The sequence below is a fragment of the Lepus europaeus genome, chromosome 2, assembly GCF_033115175.1.
Source record: "Lepus europaeus isolate LE1 chromosome 2, mLepTim1.pri, whole genome shotgun sequence".
NCBI classification, from domain to species: domain Eukaryota; kingdom Metazoa; phylum Chordata; class Mammalia; order Lagomorpha; family Leporidae; genus Lepus; species Lepus europaeus.
The window spans coordinates 76,038,671-76,066,492 of record NC_084828.1 but is presented as its reverse complement, the minus strand read 5'-3'; the positions used below and the strand labels follow the sequence as shown (position 1 = coordinate 76,066,492).

General features: G+C 43.7%; 2 protein-coding genes across 2 annotated transcripts in view; one reads left to right on the top strand and one right to left on the bottom strand.

Moving 5' to 3' along the window:
• CD80 (CD80 molecule) overlaps nucleotides 1-18,922 on the top strand; it is a 31,250-nt gene extending 12,328 nt beyond the window's left edge. Inside the window, exons 2-6 of the mRNA XM_062176897.1 lie at nucleotides 1,802-2,119; nucleotides 9,143-9,424; nucleotides 14,996-15,097; nucleotides 16,261-16,376; nucleotides 18,448-18,922. Of these exons, the coding sequence (XP_062032881.1) occupies nucleotides 1,802-2,119; nucleotides 9,143-9,424; nucleotides 14,996-15,097; nucleotides 16,261-16,361 (803 nt within the window). The 3' untranslated portion in view covers nucleotides 16,362-16,376; nucleotides 18,448-18,922. The remainder of the gene's footprint in view (nucleotides 1-1,801; nucleotides 2,120-9,142; nucleotides 9,425-14,995; nucleotides 15,098-16,260; nucleotides 16,377-18,447) is intronic.
• A 2,569-nt stretch (nucleotides 18,923-21,491) lies between these two features.
• TIMMDC1 (translocase of inner mitochondrial membrane domain containing 1) overlaps nucleotides 21,492-27,822 on the bottom strand; it is a 31,958-nt gene continuing 25,627 nt past the window's right edge. The window contains exons 6-7 of the mRNA XM_062208585.1: nucleotides 25,440-25,550; nucleotides 21,492-21,947 (exon numbers count right to left, since the gene is read on the bottom strand). Of these exons, the coding sequence (XP_062064569.1) occupies nucleotides 21,797-21,947; nucleotides 25,440-25,550 (262 nt within the window). The 3' untranslated portion in view covers nucleotides 21,492-21,796. The remainder of the gene's footprint in view (nucleotides 21,948-25,439; nucleotides 25,551-27,822) is intronic.

Here is a 27,822-nt window from a genome sequence, read left to right as displayed (position 1 = left end):
TTTCCTGGGGTATCTGTTTTCTGTCTCTTACAAGAATTTCTAGGGAGCCAGTGGTGTGGCATACACTGCCTGTGACACTGGCATCCCCTGTGAGTGCCCCTTCGAGTCCCAGCTGCCCCACTTCTGATCCAGCTCCCTGTTCATGCTTATGGGAAAGCAGCAAAAGGTGGCCCAAGTGCTAGGGCCCCTGCACTCACATGGGAGACCTGGAAGAAGCTCCTGGCTCCTGGCTTCCACCTGGCACAGCAGATAGGAGACAGCTCACTCCCTCCCCCACCGCCCCACCTCTCTGTAACTCTGCCTTTCAAATAAGTAACAACAAAAAAGGAATTTTTAAAGAAATGAAATGCTACTTAACCTCCAAATGCATGTTCCTAACCCGTTTTTCCTAGAGGAGAGAAAGTGTCGTTACGCCCCCATGAGCCTCTCATAACAACTCTGTGGTGAGCTGGTGAGTGCATCACTTTGCTTTATATGTAGTTCTGTTGAAGGTCACCTTAATTAGCATCTATTATTGATTGGGAAACAGCGAGCTTGTTTCCTACAGCTCTGTAACTCCAGCCTGCAGGAGGCTCATCCAACACAATGACTTCTCTGTAAGGCGCAGCTCAGCCTCCTGCTGCTTAGGGATGCCATATGGTGCTGCCCCAGGGCCATGTTCAATGTCAGAATCAACAAGAAGAAGCACAGACATGTGAAGAGGGTGGCACCGGAGCTGCACACTGTGAGAGGACACTGTTCACAGTGCGAGGGCTAAGCAAAGAAGGCTGAGCCTAGCCTCCCTCGGCATCCGTCTGCTGGGGACCGGCGTGTCAGCTGACTTCAGTTTTTGGCACTCTGCCTGTGCCTGTGAATGACCGCAAAAGTACAGTTTCACCACACTGTAAAGATCTTAATACCACTGCACCATAGGCTCAGAAGTGGTCACCATCTGAATGGATGGGCAATGTTGTGTAGCAGGTGTCACCACTGGCCAGTTTGAGTTTCAGCTCCTCTGCTTCGGATGCAGTTTCCTTCTGAAGCCCCTGAGAGACAGCAAATGATGGCCCAAGTGTTTGGGTCCCTGCCACCCATGTGGGAGACCCGGATAGAGTTCCTGACTTCTGGCTTCAGCCTGGCTGAGTCCTGGCTGTTTTCAGCATTTGGGGAGTGAACTCATGGATGGACAATCTCTCTCTTTCTCTGTCATACTGCCTTTCAAATAAATAAATCAATCTTTTAAAAATTTGGTTAACATGGTAAATTCTGTAATTTTTACCACACTACAAACACCCAACATCATTGAGACCAAAATAATCAAACAGGGTTCTCTCCTCATGCTTGGTCATGGGATATAACACCCCGAGATGAGGCTGGCGCTGTGGTGTAGCGGGTTAAGCTGCCACCTACAATGCCAACATCTCATGGGCGATGGGTCATGTCCCAGCTGCTCCACTTCCAATCCAGCTCCCTACTAATGGCTTTGGACAAGCAGCAGCAGATGGCCCAAGTCCTTGGGCCCCTGCTACCCACATGTGAAACCCGGATGAAGCTCCAGTTTCCTGGCTTCAGCTTGGCCCAACCCCAGCCTTTGAAGCCATCCGGGGAGTGAACCAGCAGATAGAAGATCAATATCTCTCCCTCTCTCCTTTTCTTTCCTTCTCTCCTTGTAACTCTGCCTTTCCGAGAAATAAAAGATATATATATTTTTTAAATAAAACTCACACAGTCTGAGTTTTATTGCTGCCACCTCTGGATTCCTGCTCTTGAGGGAATCTATAATTAATCCATAAACAATCTTGTTCTGTTTGCCTCTCCATAGGTATCAGCCAGGTCACCAAGTCGGTGAAAGAAATGGCAGCACTGTCCTGTGATTACAACATTTCTATTGATGAACTGGCAAGAATGCGCATATACTGGCAGAAGGACAAACAGATGGTGCTGAGCATCATCTCTGGGCAAGTGGAAGTGTGGCCTGAGTACAAGAACCGCACCTTCCCCGACATCATTAACAACCTCTCCCTTGTGATCCTGGCACTGCGCCTGTCGGACAAGGGCACCTACACCTGCGTGGTTCAGAAGAACGAGAACGGGTCTTTCAGACGGGAGCACCTGACCTCCGTGACACTGTCCATCAGAGGTTGGTGGGATTTTCTGGTTTACTCTAGACTGGCGGATTCTCCATGCCCTTAAAGCCAAATGTCTGTTGATTTTGTGTGAAAATTTTACCAAAGTACGATATATTTCGTTTCATTCCTTAGGGTTGAGTCTTAGCTTACAAAATACTCTGATTTCTTAAGGTGGCCTAGACGTATCTACTAAAGAACATTTCCTGTACATTGAAAATTCAAGCTCTTGACAATCATCCTGGGGCATTGTAAAATCCTGAATCACAAGAAGACAATCTTTTTTCTTTTATGTGTCTTCACTACTAACTGCACGTGACCCAACAATATGCACGTGTGCCTCTGAGAGTGTGTGGGAAAGGTAAAGGAGTCGTGCAGGGAGAAATATTGCTCAAGTAGTATCGGTTATTTGACTTCTCATATTTTCAAAACATCACTTATTTTTTGCGTATTTGAAACTCGCATCTCACAGTCACTCCTGCAAAGTGAGTGTCAGAGAATTGCATGCATGATTTATGACAAATTCCTGAATGAAAGCCCTGTGTATACACCTCCTGTGATGGGCAAGCGTTCTCATCCTTGACAGGGAGGAGCCTCGCTTCATCACACGTGCTAGGACGACAGGACACTGATGGAGCCTGAGCCCTTGCTGAGAAAGTGCAGCTCTGGGCCAGTCCCTCACACCTAAAATTCAAAGATTCCTTTTTCCTGGGCACCTAAGACTCTAGTGAAAAGCAAACCTCCTACTTAATCAAATGCAGTGGTTAACCTTGGTAACAGATAACTTCAGCAGATCCTTAGTGAATTCCTTACTGTTGTCCCTGCTTTGCTCTTTAACAATGAAGCTATATCCATGGGTCACACCTGAGGCTTATGGAGTAGGCCAAAGTTCATGGAACTTCCTTAAATCTCACTCAGTGTATTCCCTACTCGTGGACAGGGCAAATGACTACATGGAGATGGGATTGGAGGGGTACTAAGAAGCCCACCCCTTCTAAAATTTTGACCTGTACTGATTTCAGAAATTCTCAGCATTATAGCCATTCCTGTTTGTTTCAACAGCTCCCTGTACAAGACGCTTGTTAGAAATGAAGATGTCTTGTCTGGGGAGATATTGCCATGCAGTAGTTAATTATTAAAAAGTCCATATCAGCCTATATTAGTTAATTACATGAAGTACTTAGTTCCCTGACACAATACCCAGAGAAGTAGGCCAAGGAGAGCCAAGTTTTGATAGAGAAGAAAATCTAATTTTACCCAGAACGAGGCTGAATTTTTCAATTAAGTCAATTAAGGCCCCTCTCCCATGGTAAGGGCACCTGTGAATCCCCTGGGGATTTGCGGGTTCGGATGCAGCAGGCCTGGAGTCGGATCTCGGAGTCTGCACTGCTAACAAGCTCCCAGGTGGTGCCTGGGCCACTGCTGAGGCCCACAATTTGAGAAGCAAGAAGTTAAGGTAGACTTGGCTAGAGTGGTGGTCTTAGTGCATTTTCTGATGCTAATAATACAGTATCACAGACTGGGCAGGTTCCAAAGAGAAGGGGTTTATTTTGACTCACAGCTCTAGCCCAGGGTCAAGGGTTCACGTCTGGTGATGGCCTTCTTGCTGGTGGCACGAGGTATATAGCACGGTAAGGGAGCCACTGGGCCAGACTTTAATAGCGGACCCCCTCTCGAGGTAGCCCATTAACCCATTAGTTACATGAATGGTTGTATGCCGGGGCTTAGGCCCATGACAAGCAGATCCAGATTCTGACAGGGCAGAGAACAACTCGGAGCCATTTGTGGGTTTCTTTCTCCTTTCCATATAGTGGTGCAGTGAGAAATGCACAAGGAACAGCCACTGGTGGTGGAGCCACAGGAGATTTCCGCCTTTGTGTCCACAATGGTGGTCAGACATCTCCACACAACCACAAACAGCTGCACATGTGTCCACATCCATCCCCAGGCAACTGCATCTAGCCGTGCCCCCCACTAGCTTATATGGGTTACAGATAAATGTGGCCCAGAGCCAAACCATTACATCACAGACTTGTGGGCAGCTAGCCCAGCAGGTGGACCTGTCCGTTACCATGACACCGGTTGCCAAACAGGCACAGAGATATGGAAGCACAGAGACACCCTGGCAAGAGCAAAAGGCGTGAGAACTTGATAGCTTCACCTTCCCAAGTTCATCTTGGCAATGGCTTAATCCATTCACAAGGCAGAGCCCTTCACCCCTAAAGGCCTCACCCCTAACACTTCTAAATGGGGTGAAATTTCAACCTGAGTTTCAGAGGGAACAAAACTTCTTCAAACCACAGCGGTAACCAGGTGTCCTCTTTCGCTTGGGGTGGAGGAGTTTCTTCGAGACGCCAAGTTTTTCAGTGCTAAAATAGAGACGTCTCGGGAAAATAGTAAAAGTTGATGATTCAACAGTAGCTAAGAGAGCAGAACAAGGGGCGGGGTGTTTGGCACAGCGATTAAGATGCCCACATCCCAAAGAGCCTACTTTTGAGTCCCAGTTCAGCTCCTGCTGCCAGCTTCCTGTTGATGTGCAGCCCAGGAGGCCGCAGACGATGGCTTTAAGACTTGGTACCGTCTACCCATGTGCAATACCAGGCTCCTGGCTTCAGCCTGGCCCAACCCCTGGTGTCGGGGGCCTTGGGGAATGAACCAGTGGATGGGAGTGCTCCCTCACTGTTTCTCTCTCTCTCGTGTGTGTGTCTCTGCCTTTCAAACGAAATAAATAAATAAAGGAATCTTTTTTAAAAAACATTACAAGATGGTAATAAAATATCAACATAGAAGTATACAAAGAGTCTTCAAAAAGTACATGGAAAATATGTATTAGGAAAAAACTGTGCATGAATTTCAAATTGATTTTGCACCAAAATAAATTTTACTTCCGTTTTACATAAACTTTTTGAAGTATCCTCATATGAAAACCTCTATTAATCAGCATATTTGAAAACTTGCTATACTAGTTAACAAGTTAGGTTAAAGGATTTTTCCTTCCCTAAAATGTGCTTACCTCTTCCTTTCCTTGTAAGACAATCCTAGCCCTCCCCACTAACGTGTGGTAGAAGCTAGAGCTAACTGGTTGAAAAGGAGATGCCGGGAGTAATTCCCTGATGGTGCGCAGTGTGGCAAGGCCTCCGGGGCAGTCACCCTCCACAAGTCAGGAGACAGAACTGAGGCTCTTCCAGGCCGGTGCAGACCTTGAAAGGATGGCTTGTCAGACGACCCTGCTGGCACTGGCATTCCTGAGAAGAGTACAGAGACAACTTAGAACGCGACTCATTTGGACGTGCTAGTCCAGACAAACTGATGTTGTAAGAAACCAGGGGAATATTTTTGACGTCAAGTTCAAGTGTGATGATTTCATCTCAAGGATAAATTCATGAGGAAGAAATAATAACTCCAACTAAAAATGGCTCAGATAGATACACGACAAATTCCAGTTACAAACAAAGTTCATTCCCCAAAAAGGTGGCTTTACTTTCAACTACATCCAAGGCCAACTCTTCACTTTCCTGGCAGTTATAGTCACTTGTCATGATTTCTCCTTCCCCTCATTTTTCCCCCATCACTGGGCAGTCCTGGAAGCCTTCAGTTGGTCACATGATTTAAATGAGGGGACACATCTAAGAGAAAACAAATGTATGACCCACAGTCAATCCATCATCTAACTTCCTGTGTGCCAGGTTCTGAGCCACATGTATGTTACTTAATTTTTTAGAATCCTGGGAGATGGTATTATTATCCCCCATTTTATGGATCAGCAAACTAAGACTAAAAGCAGTTATGTAGTTGGCCTAGGGTCAAAGGCAAAATTACTTTTCTAAAATTTTTTATTTATTTCACCATATTTGAAAGGCACAAATAAAGGGGGAGGGAGAGAGAATTTTCCATCATCTAGTTCACTCTCCAAATGCCTGCAACAGCTAGGGCCAAAGCCAGGAGCAAGAACTCCATCCGGGTCACCCACAGGAGTGACAGGACCCCAGGTACCTGAACCATCCAGTGCTGTCTCTCAGAACGCATTAGCAGGAAGCTGGATCAGAAGCAAAACATGAGGCAAGAAGCAGGCACTCCAGTGTGGAATGCAGGCATCCCAAGGGCATCTTCACCACTGTGCCAAAAAAAAATAAAAGTCCTCAAAGCTATTTTACCACCTCCTCTTGGTGACCACTGTGCTATCTGACCTCTCTGTGGGACTCAGAATCCTGAGCAGAAAGCCCATCCCACAGAATGAAGTACGGGAACTTGAATCCCCCCATTCATGCTGAGCAGTTAAATTCCCGTGTGAGAATAAGGAGGGGGGCCATTTTCCTGTGTGTGCTGCAGTCATTTCCCTATGCATTGCTTTGCATGCACCTCAGAATCTTACTGGGGGACACGAGAGTGCAAGAAGGCCTCAGGGGTTCTGGAGAAACGCTGGAGGACCTCCCTGTCTTTTCAAGGCTTTTCAGAATGGTCGCATAATCAGTAAAGTGCAGTGGTTGAGAATATGGACTCGGTATTGTACAGTCTGGACACAGGTTTACCTGAGCAAAAGGCTACTTTTTAAAAAACGAGGATTGCTAAACACAAGTTTAGGGTAGTGGTTACCTTGGGTGTAAGCAGTCAGGAGAGGCAAGACCATGCAAGCTGATTCAGACGCGGTCCTGTCATTGTTCTGGCTCTTGGGTTATGGAACAGGTTGGTCAGGCTCAGTCTAGTTAAAAAAAAAAAAAAAAAATGTTGCCGGTGCTGTGGCTTAACAGGCTAATCCTCCGCATTGTGGCGCTGGCACACCAGGTTCTAGTCCCGGTCGGGGCGCCGGATTCTATCCTGGTTGCCACTCTTCCAGGCCAGCTCTCTGCTATGGCCCGGGAAGGCAGTGGAGGATGGCCCAAGTCCTTGGGCCCTGCACCCGCATGGGAGACCAGGAGAAGCACCTGGCTCCTGGCTTCGGATCGGTGAGATGCGCCGGCCGCAGCGGCCATTGGAGGGTGAACCAACGGCAAAAAGGAAGACCTTTCTCTCTGTCTCTCTCTCTCACTATCCACTCTGCCTGTCAAAAAAAAAAAAAGGCAAAAAAAAAAAAAAATGTAAAGAGGGGGCTGGCGCTGTGGCACAGTGGGTTAACACCCTGGCCTGAAGCGCTGGCATTCCATATGGGCACCGGTTGGAGACGTGGCTGCCCCACTTCCAATCCAGCTCTCTGCTATGGCCTGGGAAAGCAGTAGAAGATGGCCCAAGTCCTTAGGCCCCTGCACCCACGTGGGAGACCTGGAAGAAGCTCCTGGCTCCTTACTTTGGATTGGTGCAGCTCTGGCAGTTGTGGCCATCTGGGGAGTGAACCATCGGATGGAAGACCTCTCCCTCCCTCTCTCTCTCTCACTCTCTCTCTCTCTCTCTCTCTACCTCTCTCTATAACTCTTTGAAATAAATAAAATTAAATTAAAAAAAAATGAGTAAAGAGGAAGAGAGCCACCTGTGTACCTAAAGTACCAGGAAGGGCAGGAAAGGACAAGCTCTGGGGTTGGAAAAACATGAATTCAGATCTCTGTTCTGCCACTGAGTGGTTTGCTTATTTTAAGATGGAGATTGTGGTTGAATGTTGTGGCTCAGTGGGTTAAGCCACTGCTTGGGATGCCTACTTGCAGTAGCAGAGTGTGCGTTTGAGTCCCAGCTACTCTACTTGTGATCCAACTCCCCGCTAATGTGCCTGGGAAACAGGAGGTGATGGCCTAAGTACTTGGGTCCTTACTATACACTTGGGAGACCAGGATGGAATTCCTGGCTCCTGCCTTCAACCTGGCCCAGCACTAGCTATTGCAGGCATTTAAGGAGTAACCAAAAGATGGAAGATTTCTCTCTCTCTCTCTCTCTCTCTCTCTCCCCCCTCCCACCCCCAACACTCAGCCTTTCAAATAAATAAATCCTTTTTTATAAAGATTTATTTATTTATTTGATATGTAGAGTTACAGACAGTGAGAGGGAGAAACAGAGAGAGAGGTCTTCCATCTGCTGGTTCACTCCCCAAATGGCCACAACAATTGGAGCTGAGCTGATCCGAAGTCAGGAGCCAGGAGCCTCTTCCCGGTCTCCCACATGGGTGCAGGGGCCTAAGGACTTGGGCCATCTTCTACTGCTTTCCCAGGCCATAGCAGAGAGTTGGATTGGAAGAGGAGCAGCCAGGACTAGAACCGGTGCCCATATGGGACGCCGGCATAGCAGGCGGAGGATTAACCTACTGCGCCACAGTGCTGTCCCCAATAAATCCTTTAAAAGAAAAAAAAAAAAAAGATGGAAACTATATTAGGTTAAAAAAATGTATGAAATTACTGATATTTGACCTTTTTTGTTTTTGGTCTGCAACCTACCTCTCACGATTATGAAGACAAAATAAGATAATGTCCAGATGTGACAGACATGAGCCCAATGAATGTTATCTCTTAATTTCTCTTACCTCTCACAGTCACAAGTGTCATTCAGCCACATGAACCTACTTCTCCTTTCTCTAAAAGCGCCTTCCTATCACCATGAAAAGTGACAAAGGGGACTGATGTTGTGACATAGTGGGTTAAGCCTGTGATGCTGGCATCCCATATGGGTACTGGTTCAAGTCCTGGCTGCTCCATTTCCAATCCTGTTCCCTGCTAATGCACCTTGGAATTCAGAAGATATCCCAAGTACTTGGGCTCCTGTACCCATGTGGAAGCCCTGGATGAAAATTCCTAGCTCCTGGAATTTGCCCCAGGCTAGCCCTGTCTGTTGCAGCCATTTGGGCAGCAAACCACTGGATGGAAGTACACTCTCTATCTCTCTCTCTCTAACTCTGCTTCTCAAATAAATAAATAAATCTTTTTAAAAAGTCGAAGAATTAAAAGAACCAATTCAAATCAAAGTTACTCTAAGGATTATACGTGATTATTAGCGGCTGATGGGAAGTTGCCTATCATACCCACTCTATGATTCTTATTAAAGCTAGCTGATTTGGTAAACATAAAAACTCACACACACAGACTATGTAACGGCGCCTAATTCCATCCTTGTTCTTTCTTTAGCTGACTTCCCTGTTCCTAGCATAACCGACATTGGACATCCAGCCCCTAACGTGAAAAGGATACGATGCTCCGCCTCTGGAGGTTTTCCAGAGCCTCGCCTCGCCTGGATGGAAGACGGAGAAGAATTAACCGCTGTCAACACAACGGTTGACCAGGATTTAGACACGGAGCTCTACACCGTCAGCAGTGAACTGGATTTCAATGTGACGAATAACCACAGCATCGTGTGTCTCATCAAGTATGGGGAGCTGTCGGTGTCCCAGATCTTCCCCTGGAGCAAACGTAAGCCTCCTCATCCTGGGGAGTTCCTACTGCGCACAGACCCCGAAGAAAACAATCCAGCCCACAGGATTTTAAGAATTGGGCATCTGGAATTTTGATAGTATTTCAGATATGCAAATGAAATGGTTACTATGACTTGTTAAGGTCACTGAATGTGATATGATCATGCTATTAGGCTAATTTTAGTTGCTTTTAATGAAGATTCTGAAATTCAGAATTCTAGGAACTGGTATCCCTCTGGTAATCCTCGTGGGAAGTTACAATGGCTTACAGCGTGTCCTGATTTAAAACGCCCTCAGGGCTTTGGAAGTTTGTTTTAGGGCACCCCACTCCCATGGCCCACAGTTTCAAATCTTTGCCTATCGTCGGTAAATGTGAATTGTTTTTTTTTTTTTAAAAAAAAGAACTACTAGTTCATTCAGAGCCAAGCCTGGTAAAGAAAGTGAACTATAAACTCCTTGAAGACAGGGCCTGAAAAAAGAGGTCATTTTTGAGCAAATCCTTTATTTGCAGAATTGTCTTTCATCTGAAAATATAACATGAAAAATTGGATTTATATAAACATATGCATGTTAAGCCCACACTGAGTTATTACAGAACTCAGATGCTTGAAACAGGGGCCTAGTATGTGTGACTAATCGTACAGAACTCTTGGCCCTACTCCCAAAATGGGCTTTGGGACTGCATAGTAAGAAACATCCCACTGCACTTGATATCCCATGGCACATAAATATGTAGTATACTATGTAATATACAGTCGCATCATGCACTACATCTACTTCTTGTTGTGACTTGTAATTGAGGAGATAGGGTCTTACCAGTCAATTCTGGTGAATGATTTACTCCCAATCTTTCAGTCCTTGGGAAAATTCTTTAACTATTTTCCTCAATGGGCAGTGAGATGAAATTTCCTGAGAAAATTAGCTCAAATATAAACCACATTTTTTTTTTAACTTTTATTTAATGAATATAAATTTCCAGTGTACAGCTTATGGATTACAATGGCTTCCCCCTCCCATAACTTCCCTCCCACCCGCAACCCTCCCCTCTCCCGCTCCCTCTCCCCTTCCATTTGCATCAAGATTCATTTTCAATTCTCTTTATATACAGAAGATCAATTTAGTATAAAGGTTTCAACAGTTTGCACCCACATAGACACACAAAGTGAAACATACTGTTGGAGTACTAGTTATAGTATCAAATCAAAATGTACAGCACATTAAGGACAGAGATCCCACATGAGGAGCAAGTGCACAGTGGCTCCTGTTGTTGACCCAACAAATTGACACTCTAGTTTATGGCGCCAGTAACCACCCTAGGCTGTCGTCATGAGTTGCCAAGGCTATGGAAGCCTTCCAAGTTTGCCGCCTCTGATCATATTTAGACAAGGTCATAAAAGACAGGGTGAGGATAGTAACCAATGATCCTAAGAGTGGCATTTACCAGGTTTGAACAATTATACAGCATTAAGTGGGGATGAGGACCCTCAGTACACACAGGTTGGGAGTAGAGCCACTGGTGGTAGAGTAGAGGTTATGATTACAAAGGAATGAGGCCCAAGTACGCTAGACAGGGTCTAGAACAAAGGACAGAGTCATTATTAGAGGAGCTAAGAAAGGTGCTGTCTAAGCTACAATTAAGTTTTCTGATTGAGAGGCAAATAGAACCTGATAGAAGGGGCTTGATAATAATCTGGTGGGCTTTAGGCCTTGTAAGTTAAGAGGCCCAGACCTATCTATCTCTTCACATGGGGTACATCCTAAGGGAGGTGTGAACCTCCTAGGGGAAGGCACTCTGTTGACTTTCATTACTTGGCTGGCCTGGGAGGAGAGCTGGCCAGGTAAAGGCAGGTGGCATAAACCACATTTTGACATGATTTCATAGATACGCCTACCTCATCTCTCTCGATCATCTTTTAGGAAATCTAAAATGCACATGAAAATGAGGTTTGAGTCATAATGACAATTTATTAGCTCTAAGTTTATTTGTACTTCATAGATGTATCATTATTGAGCCAATTTTAGCTTATTCTGACTAAAGGTGGGGAGTAATAGGAGATAAATCAGTAATTGTAGCTTGACTCGTATTTTAGACATTCTTGATATCTGGAATATGGGGAAATGTGATAGTCTAGGACAGGGGTTGGTTAAATTTTTTCTGAAAAGAGCCAGATGATAAATATTTTAGGCCTTGGAGTCAGTTTCTGCTGCAACAGCTGAGGTCTGCTGTTGGAGAAAAAACAGTCACGGACAAGACATCAATGAATGACATGGCTGTGTCCCAACACGTTGTACTTAACAAAGCAGGTGGTAAGCCAGGTTTGGCCTGTGTGCTGTTTGGCAACGCATAGGGTTTTGTTTTTGTTTTTGTTTTTTGTGGTTGAAGGGCTTTAGTGTACAAATACTTCAAATCTCACTCACTGGACTGAGGGCCTCATGTAGAGCAAGAGTCATAAACAAATAATGTATTTGTGCAGTGAAGAGCTGGCTGCACACACACCAGGTGTGTAACCTGTAGCTAAAAATGTAACAGGTCAATGTCACTATCAATATCAACACCCAACTTTGAAGAAAAAAATAAGAACACCCAAATTTACGAGAGATTGGCTATGTGATTCTTTTAGTCTGGGCCTGTCAAGTGGGTTATCCATCGATAAACTGGAGGGCGGTAAATCAGGGAGCACCACTCGTGACGTCTAGGGAGCTATGTGCCCAGATGCCCTCCCATTCCTTGCACGTGGGATTCTGTGATGTGATACCAGGTTCCCAGAAAGCATACAGACAGAGCTGATTTGCTGCTGCTGTTCTTGCCTCCTTGCCCTTACAGGCACACCATCCCCTCCCTCACTGAGTGAAGCTTGTGCATGGGTGTGGAGTAGCCTCACGGAGGAAGGAAGGAGTGAGCTAGACTGGTGATGCTTCCAGACTAAAGGACAACAGGAAGGGCTTCTGTGTTATTTGTGTCATTCTGATCTGTACAGGCCAGCCCTGTAATCACTTGCCTCCATGCAATCTGGTATTTTAGGAAAAAAGAAGGAAAAAGGCAGGGGGAAGCAACTGTTTCTCCTCTTTAAGTGGTAGATACGTTACCGGAGATGGGTGGTGTAGGTTCTTGTCTTGGTGCAAGAAAGAATTCAGGCGTGAGACAGAACAATGGCAAGCAAAGTTTAATGAGGGTAGGGCATCCATCAGAACAGATGGGACAGAATCTGAGAGTGCCCAGCCACTCAGAAAGCACGGTTACATGTGTAATGGAGATAATACACCTGGCAGGCCAGGCAGGCAGCTCAGGAGAGAGCTGAGAGCTGAGTGCACCGTCTGTATTTAGACTGGGGCTTATAAGGGAAAAGGGTCCAGTTCTTCCCACCGTTTCTCCTTCCCCTCCTCCTCCCCTCCTCAGAACAAAGAGTTTGCTGAGTGTGAATTAGGTGAAATTCATCTCAAGATTTCATTACTCAGTGTTATCAGACTGGGGAGTCCACCTGGCATTGGGCAGAGGAGCCTCCCCTAGGGGGCCTGCTCAATGTTATCAGACCAGATGGCCTATTTGGTGCTGAGCAGAGAGGATTCTCCTGGGAAGCTTCCCTTGGGAGGAAGGCTAAGACCACCTGGAAAGTTATCAGGGTATGGGCAGGACTTTGTAGTGTAAAATCCTGGGCTGCTTCCAAGGTGAGCTTCTGCAGATGCTTTGTGTTCCTACGGCCCCTCTCACACATAGGCTAATTTCTAACTTCCTACCTGACAGGTGTACCGTGATCAAAATGGCATTTTAGAATGATTGCTGTGGCAGCAGTATAGGAATTACTAGAGCCTATGACATCTGAGGCAAAGAGGCCAGTTTGGAGGCTAATAGGTGGGAGATGAGAAGAGTCTGGACAGAGACAGCTGTTGTAAGAGATTTGGGGAAAAGCCATCAGCAGTAGAGATTTTTCTGAATGTAGAGTAGGAAGTTCATGAGAAATTAACTGAGCACACAGAAGACAAATCCCTCTTATTTGGATAATAACTGGTGTCACCAATCATGAAAATGGGAGATGAGAGGTGGCAGAAATGTTTTGGAAAGAATCTATTGAATTCCATTTTCATCAAGGGGGGAGGCACTGGCATCCAGCCATAAGGTCAATAGCTAAAACTAAAATCAGGAGCTCAGAAATATGACTTCCAAGTATAGAAAGCAGATGGCATTGCAGGCCTTGGATGTGGGAGGACTGGGGCCGGTGAGAGGAGAATGGGGCCCCAGACAGAGCCATGGGAACAACTAAAGGCCAACAAGAAGAGCCTACAAAAACCTGAGTGCAACAAGCAGAAACAGAAGGCTGTGCTGTCATAGAGGTTGAAAAGGGGAAGGTTTCAGCTGGATCGCAAGCTGATAAATGTTTTGTGCTTATTTGTAAGCCACTCCAGAGAACTCAGAAGAGGAAGAGCTGCTAGCATTCCTTTCAATCCCTGTCCCTGCCCTTTCCCCAGATGTTGTCGCTAACTGCTCCTCGAAGGGGTTGAAAACCACTTGGTAGGCCGGCGCCGCGGCTCAATAGGCTAATCCTCCGCCCGTGGCGCCGACACACCGGGTTCTAGTCCCGGTTGGGGCACTGGATTCTGTCCCGGTTGCTCCTCTTCCTGTCCAGCTCTCTGCTGTGGCCTGGGAGTGCAGTGGAGGATGGCCCAAGTGCTTGGGCCCTGCACCCACATGGGAGACCAGGAGAAGCACCTGGCTCCTGCCTTCGGATCAGCGCGGTGCGCTGGCCGCAGCATGCTGGCCACAGCGGCCATTGGAGGGTGAACCAACGGCAAAGGAAGACCTTCCACTGTCTCTCTCTCTCTCTCACTGTCCACTCTGCCTGTCAAAAAAAAAAAAAAAAAAAGAAAAAGAAAAGAAAACCACTTGGTATACCTACTGCTCCTGATAAGGAGGAATGGGGCAGTACCCCATAAGCTAACACCTTCCTCCTCCTCTCCCATATGCTTTCTTGCACGTCCCCCTTGTGTTCTTAGTGGGATTGGAACTGCAGCTCAGAGCTGGTCTGCAGAGCTCACTTCCAGGATGGTCCCACTTAATGCAAACCACAAACACTCTGCTCTTCACAGAGCCTTTTGTAATCCTTCCAGAAACTCTAGGCTGGAAGGTTAGAAAAAAAAAGTGTCTGAAAGTGAATGAAAAGTGGTCCTTCTAGTTTTTGGCAGCTACTGTGAGTATGTGTGAGTGTGTGTGTGTGTGACAGCTAGACAAGGGAAAATAAGGTTCATTTAATCATGACACATCAACTAATCATTAGTAGTAATTCATAGTAATTTAGCTATAAGTTATTAAGACAAGATCACTTTAAAAATATCTCCTTAAAATCTTCCATGTGCTATCTTAACTCAGTAAATGCACAAGTTCAAATTGCCTTTTTCACATTCAGTACCTGACATCTGACTATAAGCATGTGTCTGATTGAAGAATTAGGCAAGCAAAAATGCTAGCAGCTGTGTAGCAGAGAGCTGACTTGGCAGAGAAGTGGGAAATACACCAGAGTTGCTTTTGGAAGAGGAATAGAATCCTGCATCTGACTTTTTTCTTTTCCTTCCACAGCCAAGCAGGAGCCTCCCGTTGATCAGCTTCCATTCTGGGTCATTATCCCAGTAAGTGGTGCTTTGGTGCTCACTGCGGTAGTCCTCTACTGCCTGGCCTGCAGTAAGTACTCCATGTTATCATCGTGACCTCTGTTCCATCAGCACCTCTCTGAGGTTTAAGCCTCTTCTCCTACTTGTAGCAACACTAAGGAAACTTTAGTGTCTTCATTAGTTGTCCCAGCAAGTGTCATTCATTCACTGGACAAACAAACATTTCTTAGACACCTACTATGTGCCAATGGTTCTCTCCTAGGCCCTGGAGTTACAAAGACAAGAAGTCACTGTTCTTGAGACACATTCTAGTTTAGTTCTTTATTTTTTTCCCCTAATTTTACATTTGCTTGGGGAAACTGAGGCTTGTTAACTAGAAAACATCTCATGCTATAGGATTTCCTAATGTTCGAGTTGGAATAGGAGGAAAGGCAGAATGACAAGATTTAGGGGCAAGAAAAAATTTTTGGAGGAGAACACGAAGCATGAATAAAGTCAAGCAAATACATGACCAAGGGTGATTTTACCAACCTGCAGTTCGTTTTTGGATAGAAGATAAGGCGTGGTTGGTGAAAGAAGAGATGTCTGGGATATTTTATCCTATGAATTTAAAATTTTGGTCCCAGACAAATGTTCCCTTCAATCTTTGTGAATAAATGGATCAGAATGGCTAGGTTAGAGCTATGGTCATAATCACCATGAAGGTGAACCCTTCTTAGAGTAGAAATCATGCATAGTGAACAAACACTGGAAGACCAATATTGGTTGATTTTCCCAAAAAGTGTCAAAGCTAGGTGAAGTCGCTGGAGACTACAAGGAACAACTCACCCTAATGGTGGGATAGAGGCATCTGATGGGCTCAGGGACATTCTAGTACAACACTACCCAGCCTTACTGCCCTAATTCATGGTTTCCCATCTTCAGCAATACTACCATTGCCATCTGGAGCCAGATAATTCTTTTAGAATGCTGTTTCGTGTATTGTAGGCTATTTGAAAGTTTCCCTGGTGTCCACTTACTATATGTCAGTAGCATCCTTTGCTCCATTTGTGACAACCAAAAATGCTTCCAAACATTGCCAAATGTTCTGGGGGGAAGGAGGGCTTGGGGTTGGAAATTACCACTGGGTTGAGAACCACTGGTTCTAAGGCCGTCTGAAGGCCAGCTGAAATGTATGGGCACAATTTGATGGGAATTCGCCTATCATCTTTATTGCTTGTGCTTGTTTCCAAGGACACGTTGCAAGGTGGAAAAGAACAAGAAGGAATGAAGAGACAGTGGAAACTAAAAGGCTGTCCTCTATCTACTTGGGCTCTGCACAATCCTCGGGCTGAGCAGAACATCGCAAGGTAGACCTTTTAGTTCTCTACCAATGTGGATTACACGGGGTCATGTGGCCATGAGGCACAGTCTGTCTTCCGCTCAGTACCAAATTCGAGGTCTTCCTACTGCCCCAGCTTCTCACCCTCTGGCACCCCTCTCCTTTCTCCCCCACACAATTTGCTTATTGCAGCCTCTTCCTTTGCTGTGCATTCTGCCTTCGGAAATGTTCCCCTCCCATCAGCCAGCTCCATGCCTTTCCTTATTTGTAAAGCACTGCTGTGAGTTCATCTTGCAGTAGGATTCTGCCCACTTGTTCCCATCGTTCACCTCCCCTGTGTCTCCCAGGAGTGACGGACACAGATTGGGGTAGTTTGTGCTAGCACAGTAACACCCTCATTGGTTTCTCTGCCTGTTACTAACAGACTTATCCTACTGACCAGTGACTGAGCTGAATCTCAGTCATTATTCAGTTACTCTGTCATGTCATTTTCCCAAACACTCTGAAGAGACCCCAGTGCCTGTAGCAAAGGCTTCAAAAACTTTTAATGCTGTACATTCCAGCTAATCTCTTCAGCCTAAACATCCTGTTTCTGTCCATTGTTCCTCACATGGCATAGTTTCCAGATGCTTCATGTGAACACTGTAGATGCCAGTGAAGAGTCCAAAACTTTGGTCTTATTGGTTCTGCATACAATGGGATAATTGTATCTGGGATCTGGATATAGCCTTAGGTTTTTTGACACTAATGCTGTTAACTCAAATCAGATTTGTGTTCTTCTAAAGCCTCCAGGTCTTTTCACGTAAGAGAAACATTGGAACATTGGAATCTAAGGACTGACATCAGGTCAAGGGTAGTTATAGCCTTGTGAACAGTTCAGTTTTGACTTACAAAAGATCAGGATAGCTCTGGCATAAGAAATTAGAGCCTGTAGAATTGCCTTTAAAAATAAAGGAAATGGTGCCAGAGTTGTAGTGTAGCAGGTAAAGCTGCTTTCTGTGAAGCCAGCATCCCATACAGGGACTGGTTCGAGACCTGGCTGCTCTACTTCTGATACAGCTCCCTGCTAATGGCCTGGAAAAAGCAGTGAAAGATAGCCCAGGTGTTTGAGCCCCTGCCACCCACGTGGGAAACCCAGATGGCTCCTGGTTTCAGCCTGGTCCAGCCCCAGCTGTTGTGGCCATCAGGGGAGTGAACCAGTGGGTGGAAGATCTCTCTGTCTCTTCTCCTCTAATTCTTTCAAATAAATAAATAATTTTAAAAAAATAAGTAAAAAATAATATCTGGGCTTTATATAACAGCTCATGTTTTGCAAAAGTACTATTTAATCTGAATCATAAAAAAACTCTTATGAGCAAGCTGCATCTTAGTTTAATGGCTGGACAACCTGAGGCTCCCAGTGGTCGAGTGACTTAAACAAGGTCATTTGTTTGAGCAAAAGCGGAACTCAAACTGGCTATCAAGCTTGGGTTTTTTTCACCAATATGACTGCTTAAATTTTTCCCAAAGCAGTCTCCCCGTTTCCTATCTTGTTTTCATTTTAGATTATTGTCCACTCTTCAGGGTGCCATTCCCCTGGTTCTGCAATTATCTAGGATTTCCATGACTTTCCCCTCTATCTTAAAAAGTCTTTTGGTTATCTGCTCATACTTCACAATGAAGCCATGAATCCAAGATTACACCAAGTCTTCTATAGCCATCTTGTGCATATTTGCATCTCTGAACTTGTATATAGCACATCATATACCCGCTGGGTTTATTTTCACATGCCTTTACCAGACTGTAGGCTTATTGAGAAGAGCAATTCTCTTCTTTGTTTGCCTCACATATAGAAGAGTACAAAGATCAAGAGCAGTTGGTCTTTAGGTGTTAGCTGGTGTTCAAGAAACATTGGCCTGCTACGCACCTCACGCAGAACTCATCAGACCATTTCTAAGTTCTCTACTAACTTAGATCTTCCTTCATATCCTTTAACTATCACGATTAAGGTTTACTGTGTTATCTCAAGTTGGGAATATCTTTGACCTTGAGATAGAAAGTTTAAAAGTGTCAAGTTTTCCTCCATTGATAATGCAGGGATAATTATTTTGTTTCCTCAGGTCTCACCTAAATTTGCAATTGACCTCTTCCAGGAACTTGACCAGATGGCCAGGAGGGTCTCACCTTGCCCTTCATGGATCTTTCCTTCAGTGACTCTGCAGAAAGCGTCTAGAGGAATATGGTGGACACAGAAGTAGCTCTGGTGACCTTGCACAGGGCTTTAAAACAAAAGAATTCTTTAGGCCCAGAAGGGACTTTAGAGGATACTTAGTCTCATAAATGACAAGGACACTGCGGCCTAGGTTGGGGAACTGAACTGTTAAGGTCAGAGCCAGAACCCAGATCTCCTGGCTCTGGTGCTCTTTCCTTTCGCCTGTTTGACCCTGGGCTATTAAGAGTGTTTTATATATATACACATGTCAGTCAAGTGCCTCTCGAAATAGAATCTGTCCACCATCAGGTCAACATCAGCGACTTGGTCTGATTTCCCGATGAATATTGGAAAGATTTAGTGTTGCTATTTTTTTAAAAATGTCTAATGCAATCTTTGGGAGATACATTGGTATTTATCCCTGTATGAGGATAATGGAAATATTACTGGCATTTAGTCAGTTGCATTCTCCATTGTGTTCTTCTTTGATGCTCTCCCACTTCCCTACTAGGTTTAGAACAAAGTAGAACTCTCCAAAATGTATTTTCCCTGACAGGTAAGAGGAAAGCCTTTCATACCTCAGAGTAACAGGCTGGAGAGAAATAGTTGGAAGATTTACAATCTACTGGTTCATATTGGACTGACACTCTCTTTAAATGGCTTTATGCTAGTTTGACCTCATTTGTAAAATATTTATGAAAAGTTCTCATTTAAAATGAGACAGTTTTTTTTTTTTTTTTTCTAAACTGCATGTGTACTAAGCAGTAAGCTATCTTCAGAGATAAATGATAGAGGTGATAATAACATACCATAGTGCTTCCTCAGATCCCCAAGTGGCTTTTCCTCCTTGGTACTTCTGGATCTTTCTGACATCAGCAGAGAATTGAAAAGAAGTAGTCAACTGTGGTTTCTGTTATTCCTGACTCCTTTCTCTGAAGCTGCCTTTCACAACCCAATGGACCACAGTGGACCCCTCTCAAGCTTGGGAGATCACACACTATCATCTGAAAATCTGGAACTGGACAGCAAGAGATGACTGAGTTTCCCAGTTGCAGCTGGGTTGAAAATGGTGGATTTTGGTAGCTAAAAAGGGGCCAGATTCTCCTACAAAGTATGAGAAACATAGGAACACTTTAAAATGGGTGCTCTCAGAACTAAATTTCTTAAGAAAACAAAGAGAGTGGGCTGACAAGAATTTAAGAGCAAAGAAACTACAAAAACCAGAAACTGCTGCATATAATTGTTTCATAATCTTCTGGCTTGGTAAAACGAGACCTCAAAAAATAATTAACCACAAATTAGGATAAACCTAGGGGACAAGTTATTAATGTGAAATAAATTATATTAAATTATTACTTATTACCTTTGATAAATGTGTTTTTTCAAAAAGTTGTACTTTACTTTTATTATTGATATTGTTGTGACATGAATAAAATTATTTCTAAAAGCAGCCCTCTAGGCGTATAATTTCTAGCTGAAAGATGGAATCTATTAGGTGAATGTGAATTAAAAAATGAGCAGATGGGACTAATTATTAATTTGTCAACAATTTATGAATGGGATAATAGAGAAAACATGCCTAGGAAGTGTGGCCGCAACATGTAAATCACAGCGCCAGGATACCAGTGCAGAGATTCTAACTGCTGTTTATCATTAAACAGTGCCCTGTGCTAAATGCCTTATATGGACTGTTTCATTGAATACACATTCTGAAACAGATGAAAAACCTGAGACTTCAGAGAAAAATAGCTTTGCTCTAGGCCACCTGGCTGTTGCACTACATGGCTGAGAGGCAAAACCAGTGGTCTGCTCTGGAACCCGACACTGCCTCCTGAGCCTTGTTCTTCTGAGCACCGGCATTCTCAGAGAAGCAACAGACAGGTCCAACACCCAGATAAAATGCTAGAAGTTTTTCCCTCATCGCAGTAGCTCCCCTTCATTCAGAGGATACATTCCAAGACAGCCAGTGGATGTCTGAAACCATGGATAGTACAGGATCTTACATACAAGGGTACTTCAGAAAGTTCATGGAAAATATGTATTTATGAAAAATTATGAAAATTTTTACACCAAAATAACTTATCATTTAATTCCATTTTCCACGAACTTTCAAATGTACTCTTGTGTATTTTGAAAACTTGCACGTTTCCACCAAAAAGCCGCACTCACAGTTTCCCTTTGGCATACTATATTGTCAACATCACCACTCCTGTGGTTTGTGGTTGTTGTTAAATACAGTGCGGGCTATGTGAACACAAGCACTGTTGACACTGTGACAGTTTATCTGATAACCGAGATGCTACCGGGTGACTGGCAGGCACGGAGAGTGCGTGACAAGGATCCATGGGGGGAAAGGAGTGCTCCCTGGCCCGGGCAGGATGACATGGGATCTCACGATACTATTTAGAACAGCATGCTACTTAACCCTTATGAACTGCTTATTTCTGGGATTTGCCATTTAATATTTTCAAATCACAGCTGACTATGGATAACAAACCATGGAAAGTGAAACCACTTTAATAGGGGACTACTGTACACGTAATTCAGTCATTTGCTTCCTTCTCACCTATTAATAGTTAAAATCTGCAGGCCCGCTTCCTTCTGGGTGGCTTTTCCAGGTAATTCCTGCACACTACACAGCACACTCTGTCAGAAACACCGGGAGAGAAAACAAAGCTGGGCTGTTTCGTTCATAACACTGACTGACTTCTTTTGTTAAAATTGTATTTTATTTCAAATGGCATAGGAAGCATCTTGGAGACTTACTAAAACAAAACTACACACTGCTACACATTTGGGCCCATGCTGCTCCCAGGGCCCAAGGGCACAAGGGTTTCCCAGTCCATTTGCCTTACCTGGCTCTTTCCTCCCCTCCCAGGGGTTCCTAGAGTAGCTTTTGAAGGGATCACATGAACAAATACACAACCTGTAGGCTTCAACTTTAATCTTTTGGAAAATGTTTATTTACTATGTAACAGGAAGGAAAAAGAAATTTTTGTATACAGATCAATCAATAGATCAATGTAGGTACCAGTATGTATTTAAATTTAAGGATAAGTAAAGTGAAGGTACTGTTATACCAAGAATTGCTAAAACATGTATATTTAATAATGATATGAGTAGGTCTCTGCTATCACAGGTGCCAGCACTTACATTTGCTGGGAGGCTGACCAGAGAGCGGTCTGGCCATTGGCATTCAAGGGACGTGGCCACACAGCTCCTTCAACTCTGCGATGCATTTCAAGCTGAGGCCATTTTCAGTCCTTGTCTTGTTTATCTGTTGATGAAGGGTTCCTAGGAAGGTTTAGCAGAGCTTCAATTTTCTTAGCATCATCCTCAGCTTGATTTTTCTGTAAGCTACTTTCAATTTCCTCGGGGAGCAACTCAGTAACTTGTAGCCTGGCTTTCCTGTAATCAAAGAATAAAAAGGATGTAGCAAGATTTGCTCCATTGTTTTAGCTGTAAGAGATTTGAAACAAGCAAACAAAGATAGTACTTGTCTTATTCTCTCTGGTGTGGTGCAGCAGCTTATGAGCACACATCATTTCCCTACACTTCAAATACAGTTACATTTCTTCTCTCTCCTACCTTGTTCTACCCATAAGCTAACAATGATTCCCACATTACCAGAATAGACACTCCCATGGTAGCAGCTCTAATCCATAATATACTCCAGTATAGATAGTGTACATTCACACAACAGAATATTACTCAGCCTTAAAAAAGGATGAAATCTTGTCATCTGCAACCACATGGATAGAACTGGGGATCATTATGGTAAATAAAATTAGCCAAACACAGAAAGACAAATATTACATGATCTCATTCATATGTGGAGTCTAAAAATTAGGTGATCGTATATAGGTTAAAAATATAGGCGGGCGCAGCAGCTCACTAGGCTAGTCCTCCACCTTCGGGGCCGACACCCCGGGTTCTAGTCCCGGTCGGAGTGCTGGATTCTATCCCGGTTGCTCCTCTTCCAGGCCAGCTCTCTGCTGTGGCCCCGGAAGGCAGTGGAGGATGGCTCAAGTCCTTGGGCCCTGCACCCGCATGGGAGACCAGGAGGAAGCACCTGGCTCCTGGCTTCGGATTGGCACAGCGCGCCGGCCGTAGCAGCCATTTTGGGGGTGAACCAACAGAAGGAAGACCTTTCTCTCTGTCTCTCTCACTGTCTAATTCTGCCTGTCAAAAAAAATATATATATATTTATATAGATAATGATGGTTATCAGAGGCTGAGGCGGGAAGTGGGTTGGGAAGGATAGGGAAAGGTTGATTATCAGGTACTAGGTTACAGCTAGATAGGAATATGACTTTCTAAGGTCCTATTACAACAGTACAGTGATTATGGATAATGCACTGTACATCTATATACTGTATATAGAATACTGTACTATATATAGAAGACACAATTTGGGATGTTTTTACTGTAAAGAAGTATTGCATGCTTAAAAGGATAAAAATATTTTCCCCAACTGGACATTATATAATGTATACATGTAATGAAACATCACATAATACCCCATAACTATGTAAAATTTAGAAAGATATTCTAGGGGGCTGGCACTGTGGCATAGCAGGTAAAGCTGCCACCTGCAGTGGCAGCATCCCATATGGGCACCAGTTCCAGTCCCAGCTGCTCCTCTTCTGATCCAGCTCTCTGTTATGGCCTGGGAAAGCAATAGCAGATGGCTCAAGTGCTTGGGCCCCTGCACCCATGTGGAAGACCCAGAAGAAGCTCCTGGCTCCCAGCTTTGGACCTACCCAGCTCCGGCTATTGTGGCCATCAGGGGAATGAACCAGTGGATGGAAGACCTCTCTCTCTGTCTCTCCCTCTCTGTCTGTAACTCTACCTCTCAAATAAATTAAAAAAATAAAAATAAAAAGATATTCCAGGTTACCAGGTCCCAGAGTTCTCACAAGGGTGACGTGTGGGGGCTGAAACACCTGTGCGAAGGTGGGAGTCTCAGGGCCTGGCTGTCCTCCTGTCCTCAGGCTGGGGCTATGCGAGTACCCTGCCACTCTGTTAAACTCTGTCGCCAACCTTCTAGGAACTACATGAAGGCTACAATGGTAACGTAAAAGTCAGTCTGGACAACATCTTAGATGTATATTTATGAAGAGCTAAGATTTAATTTCCAAATAACAGCTCAGTTTATTTTCTAAATCAAGTATTGGTGTCTTCCTTTCTTTATGTGATGTCCAAGGTCACTTATAACTTTCTGCTTAACTCAGTTCAAACAGATCTGACCATTTTTTCTTCCATATCTCTATAGCCAGCTTTCTACATTTTCTGCTAAGCCAATTTTTAAGACTCAGATGATTTGATTTCACTATGTTATTTTCAAGCAAAGAAGCACATATATAGAAGGTACTTAAAATGCATTAACTCTTCTTAGAAATGTCACACATATAAAAATACATATCATATATATGTATATATGTACATTTCTAACATGGTCTTTCTGCCAAAGTATCCTTCTAATATTATAATTCAAGTTATCATTTTCCCCATTCTTAAGGTTTTCCATCTAAATCAATAGTCATCTCTGTAGTTTTTCTCATTTCCCTTTTTTAAAGTAGAATGCAGTTATCATTTATATTTATGAAAGAATAATTTTCATAATATCCTATGGCTAAGCTCTCTTCCTTTTCAAAAAAGTCATCTCTTATGACACCTAGAGAACCAGAAATAAGCTGATGCTTTCATGCTTTTAAGTCTCCATAAATCACGTTACTGGGATAAAAGCCCAGTCATGACAACAATCTGTAACATCAGATTTTATGCTGGCATTCAGAATTCTAAGTGTTTCATCCAAAACCTAGAAAACCATATGCCCACCTGCTCTGCTACCATGAAGGAGCAATGACATGAACATATATTGAGCACTGTGTTATGATTCTGTCCCTAGAACAACTGAAAAAAATCGAGGGTTTGAAATCAAGAAAAAACAGTTAAGGTCACAGAACTATCCCATAGTGTAGGTGGGATTTAAGTCCCCTTTTCAAGGTTTCATTGGCTCTAAAATCCATGCTTTTTCACCTGTAGCACCTAAGGCCTTGGACAACATCCGCACAGATATTAAAAAATCTCTGTGTGTGTGATTTAGCACAAATAGAGGTTTCAAATAAAATCATCGGAAAAAATGATTGCTCTTCTATGCAATTACCAAAACAGCAGCAGCCACAGCAGGTGTCACCTCACGTACCCAGGAAACTGAACCGTGAGAATCATTTGTACTCAGGAGCACTAGCCAGCAGCCTGTTATGTTGATCTGACACAGAAGCTGCAGTCTGCTATCAATCTGACTACCCTACCCCAGAAATGACTTGATGGACTAGGCGAAAGTGTTTGTGCTCCTCTGTGACATGTAATTCACGAATAGTCACTGTGCCTACTTAATTCCTCTGCATCTATAGCAACTAGTAGATCCTTTGAATGTTTGGTTTATTTAAAAGGTGATATCCCTTTCTAAGCTCTGTACCATCTGTAGATGTACGCATAGAAGGGAATATCACCTTATAAATAAACCAAATAAAGCTCATTCCTTGATGTGCATTCCCTTTAGGTAGCTTCCTATGCAGTCAAGAACACAGTCAAAGAAAAGAAAAAAGAACACAGAAAAACAAAATATGCAACCAAGTGGCACTGATAAACATTTTAACTTTTTAAAAAATGTATATAAAGAAAGACCCTCATCAAATTAAAGGTAAATTAATGTTTCATTTTCCCATTCTCCTTAATTAAGTAGATCAGAAGACACGTCGAGTAGGAGTTGAAACTCATCATAGAAATAAACTCTCCTTTGACCATACGTCTGTTTAGAGTACTGGGGCTACCTGAGCCCCGCTACACAGGGCCCGCAGCTGGGCAGGCTGCCTCGTCTAACGCGCTCCTTACCACTCTTCTAGTTTCTGGTCATGGAGTGCCTTTCGGTCCTTCTGTTTTCTCTCCTGAAGAGTCTCACCGTGGTACTTCTGAAGTGCCATCAGCAGGCCGCCTACGGGAGTGCTAAGGTGAAGCAGAGGGAAAAGTCATCAGATCATGCAACACATGAGTGTCCTGCTCAGGCTCGGGCAGCATCAGCGAGCCCTGCCCACTGTCACTAATTTCACGAAACGTTCTTTCATACAGGATTTTCATAAGTAGAGATCTTACTGGGAAAAGGAAAAACATATTGAGATAATTTCCTTCCTCATCTGTACAACAGAGGAAGATAATTATCACAACTCCCTGAAGTTAAACGTTAAGTGTACAAAACAATAAATCGATAAATTGGCTCTGTTTTTTAAATAGTAAATGAGAACTGAACCGAGGGAAGATAAGTGCATATTTATGACAAGTTCTGGTAAGTAGCTCCCAACTGAAGTTTTCTCAGAGATGAAATTACTAGTTCAGACTGGTATCAGCCCCCACTGGGGATAGGAAATGTGAAAGGCATTTTTGGTTGGAGAAGGTATCCTACTGGCTTTTGGGGGTAAAGTCACCAAAACATCCTAAAATTCATGAATTGGGCATATCTGCTAACCCACATGCCAACAGTTACCAGTGAGAGACTGATTAAGATCACAATGATTACAGTGAAGAAGTGGGTTTGGATCTTGTGTTCTCCAAGAAGAGGTTTTTACTATGGTAAAACTTAAAATTCCCCTTGGCTGCAACTTCAGTAACTGAATTTTGAAAACTACTTTTGGGCCCGGCAGTGTTGTGCCACTTGTGATGATGGCATCTCATAGCAGAGGACCAGTTCGTTCAACTACCAGCTACTCCACTTCCAATACAGTTTCCTGTTCACATGCCTGGGAAGACAGCAGGAAATGGCCCAAATACTTAGGCCCTACCACCCATGTGGGAGACCAGGATGGAATTCCTGGCTTCAGCCTGACCCAGACCTGGCTGTTTCTATCATCTGGGGAGTGAAACAGTAGCTGAAAGATCTCTCTCTAACTTTCTATCCCTCCCCACCTCTCTCTCTTGCTCTGCCTTTCAAATAAATAAATCTTAAAAACAAAAGTATAGGGGTGGGAATTGTGGTGTATTGAGTAAAGCTGCCCCCTGTGGTGCCGGCATCCCATATGGGTGTCAGTTTGAGTCCTGGCTGCTATAATTCTGTTCCAGCTCCCTACAAATGTGCCTGGGAAAGCAACGGAATTTGGGCCCCTGCACCCACGTGAGAGATCCGGAAGAAGCCCTTGGTTCCTGGCTTTGGTCTGGCCCAGCCCTGGCCATTGCGGGGAATGGACCAGTAGACAGAAGGTCTCTCTTTCTCTCTCTCTCTGCCTCTCCCAATCTCTCTCTCTCTCTGTAACTGTGCCTTTCAAATAAATAAAACATTTGTTTTATTTTTTCTTAAAAAAAGCAAACAAAAAACCCCACAAAAGTATATTTGCTAAATGGAAGCAATCTAAATGTCCACTGAAAGATGGATAATGAAAATATAGTATACACATGTGACAGATAAGTAGCCTTAAAAAAATCCTGTCACATGCTACAACACGGAAAATCTCAAGGACATTACTATGCTGTGTGAAATAAGCCAGTCATAAAAGGACAAATATTGTATGACTCCACTCACAAGAAGTATCTTAACTAGTCAAAATCCACAGAAACGACTAGTAGGAAGATGGCTGCCAAGAGCTGGCAGAACACGGAGACGGAATTCATGTTTAACGTGAGTAGAGTTTCAGTTACGAAAGATGAAAAAGTTCTAGAGCTCTCCTGTACAATAACGTGAATATACTTAATGCTGCTGAACTGTATAGGTAAAAACAGTTACAATGGTAAATGTTCTACCATGTTTTTTATCGCAATAAAAATTTTGCTGCTAACTTCCATGATTTTCCCTTCAAACCAGCCTGGTATACTACAATAAAAATAATGTCAGCACAGTGAGTTATGAAAGGCTGATGCCTTTTTTATGTATCATAAATAACACACTTTAAAGTATTTTATTTTTATGTCATCCTTTTTGCACAATTTTGTAAAATGTATAATGTACATTCTGATGTCTTTTAATGTAAAATTATTGTTAAAAAACCCACAGAAGTCTATAGTGTTATTCTCTCCTAAAAAGGTGGTGAGAAAAGGGAGTGAATAAGTGGAGAGGAAGGCAGAACTCTTACTCAGATGAATGCCAATTAATAAAAACAGGAGACTGCCAAAACTGGCATGTCAGCATTTTGCAACCTCCTTCCTTCCTTCCTTCCTTCCTTCCTTCCTTCCTCCTTCCTTCCTTCCTTCCTTCCCTCCCTCCCTCTTTTTTCTTTCTAGATTTTTTATTTAT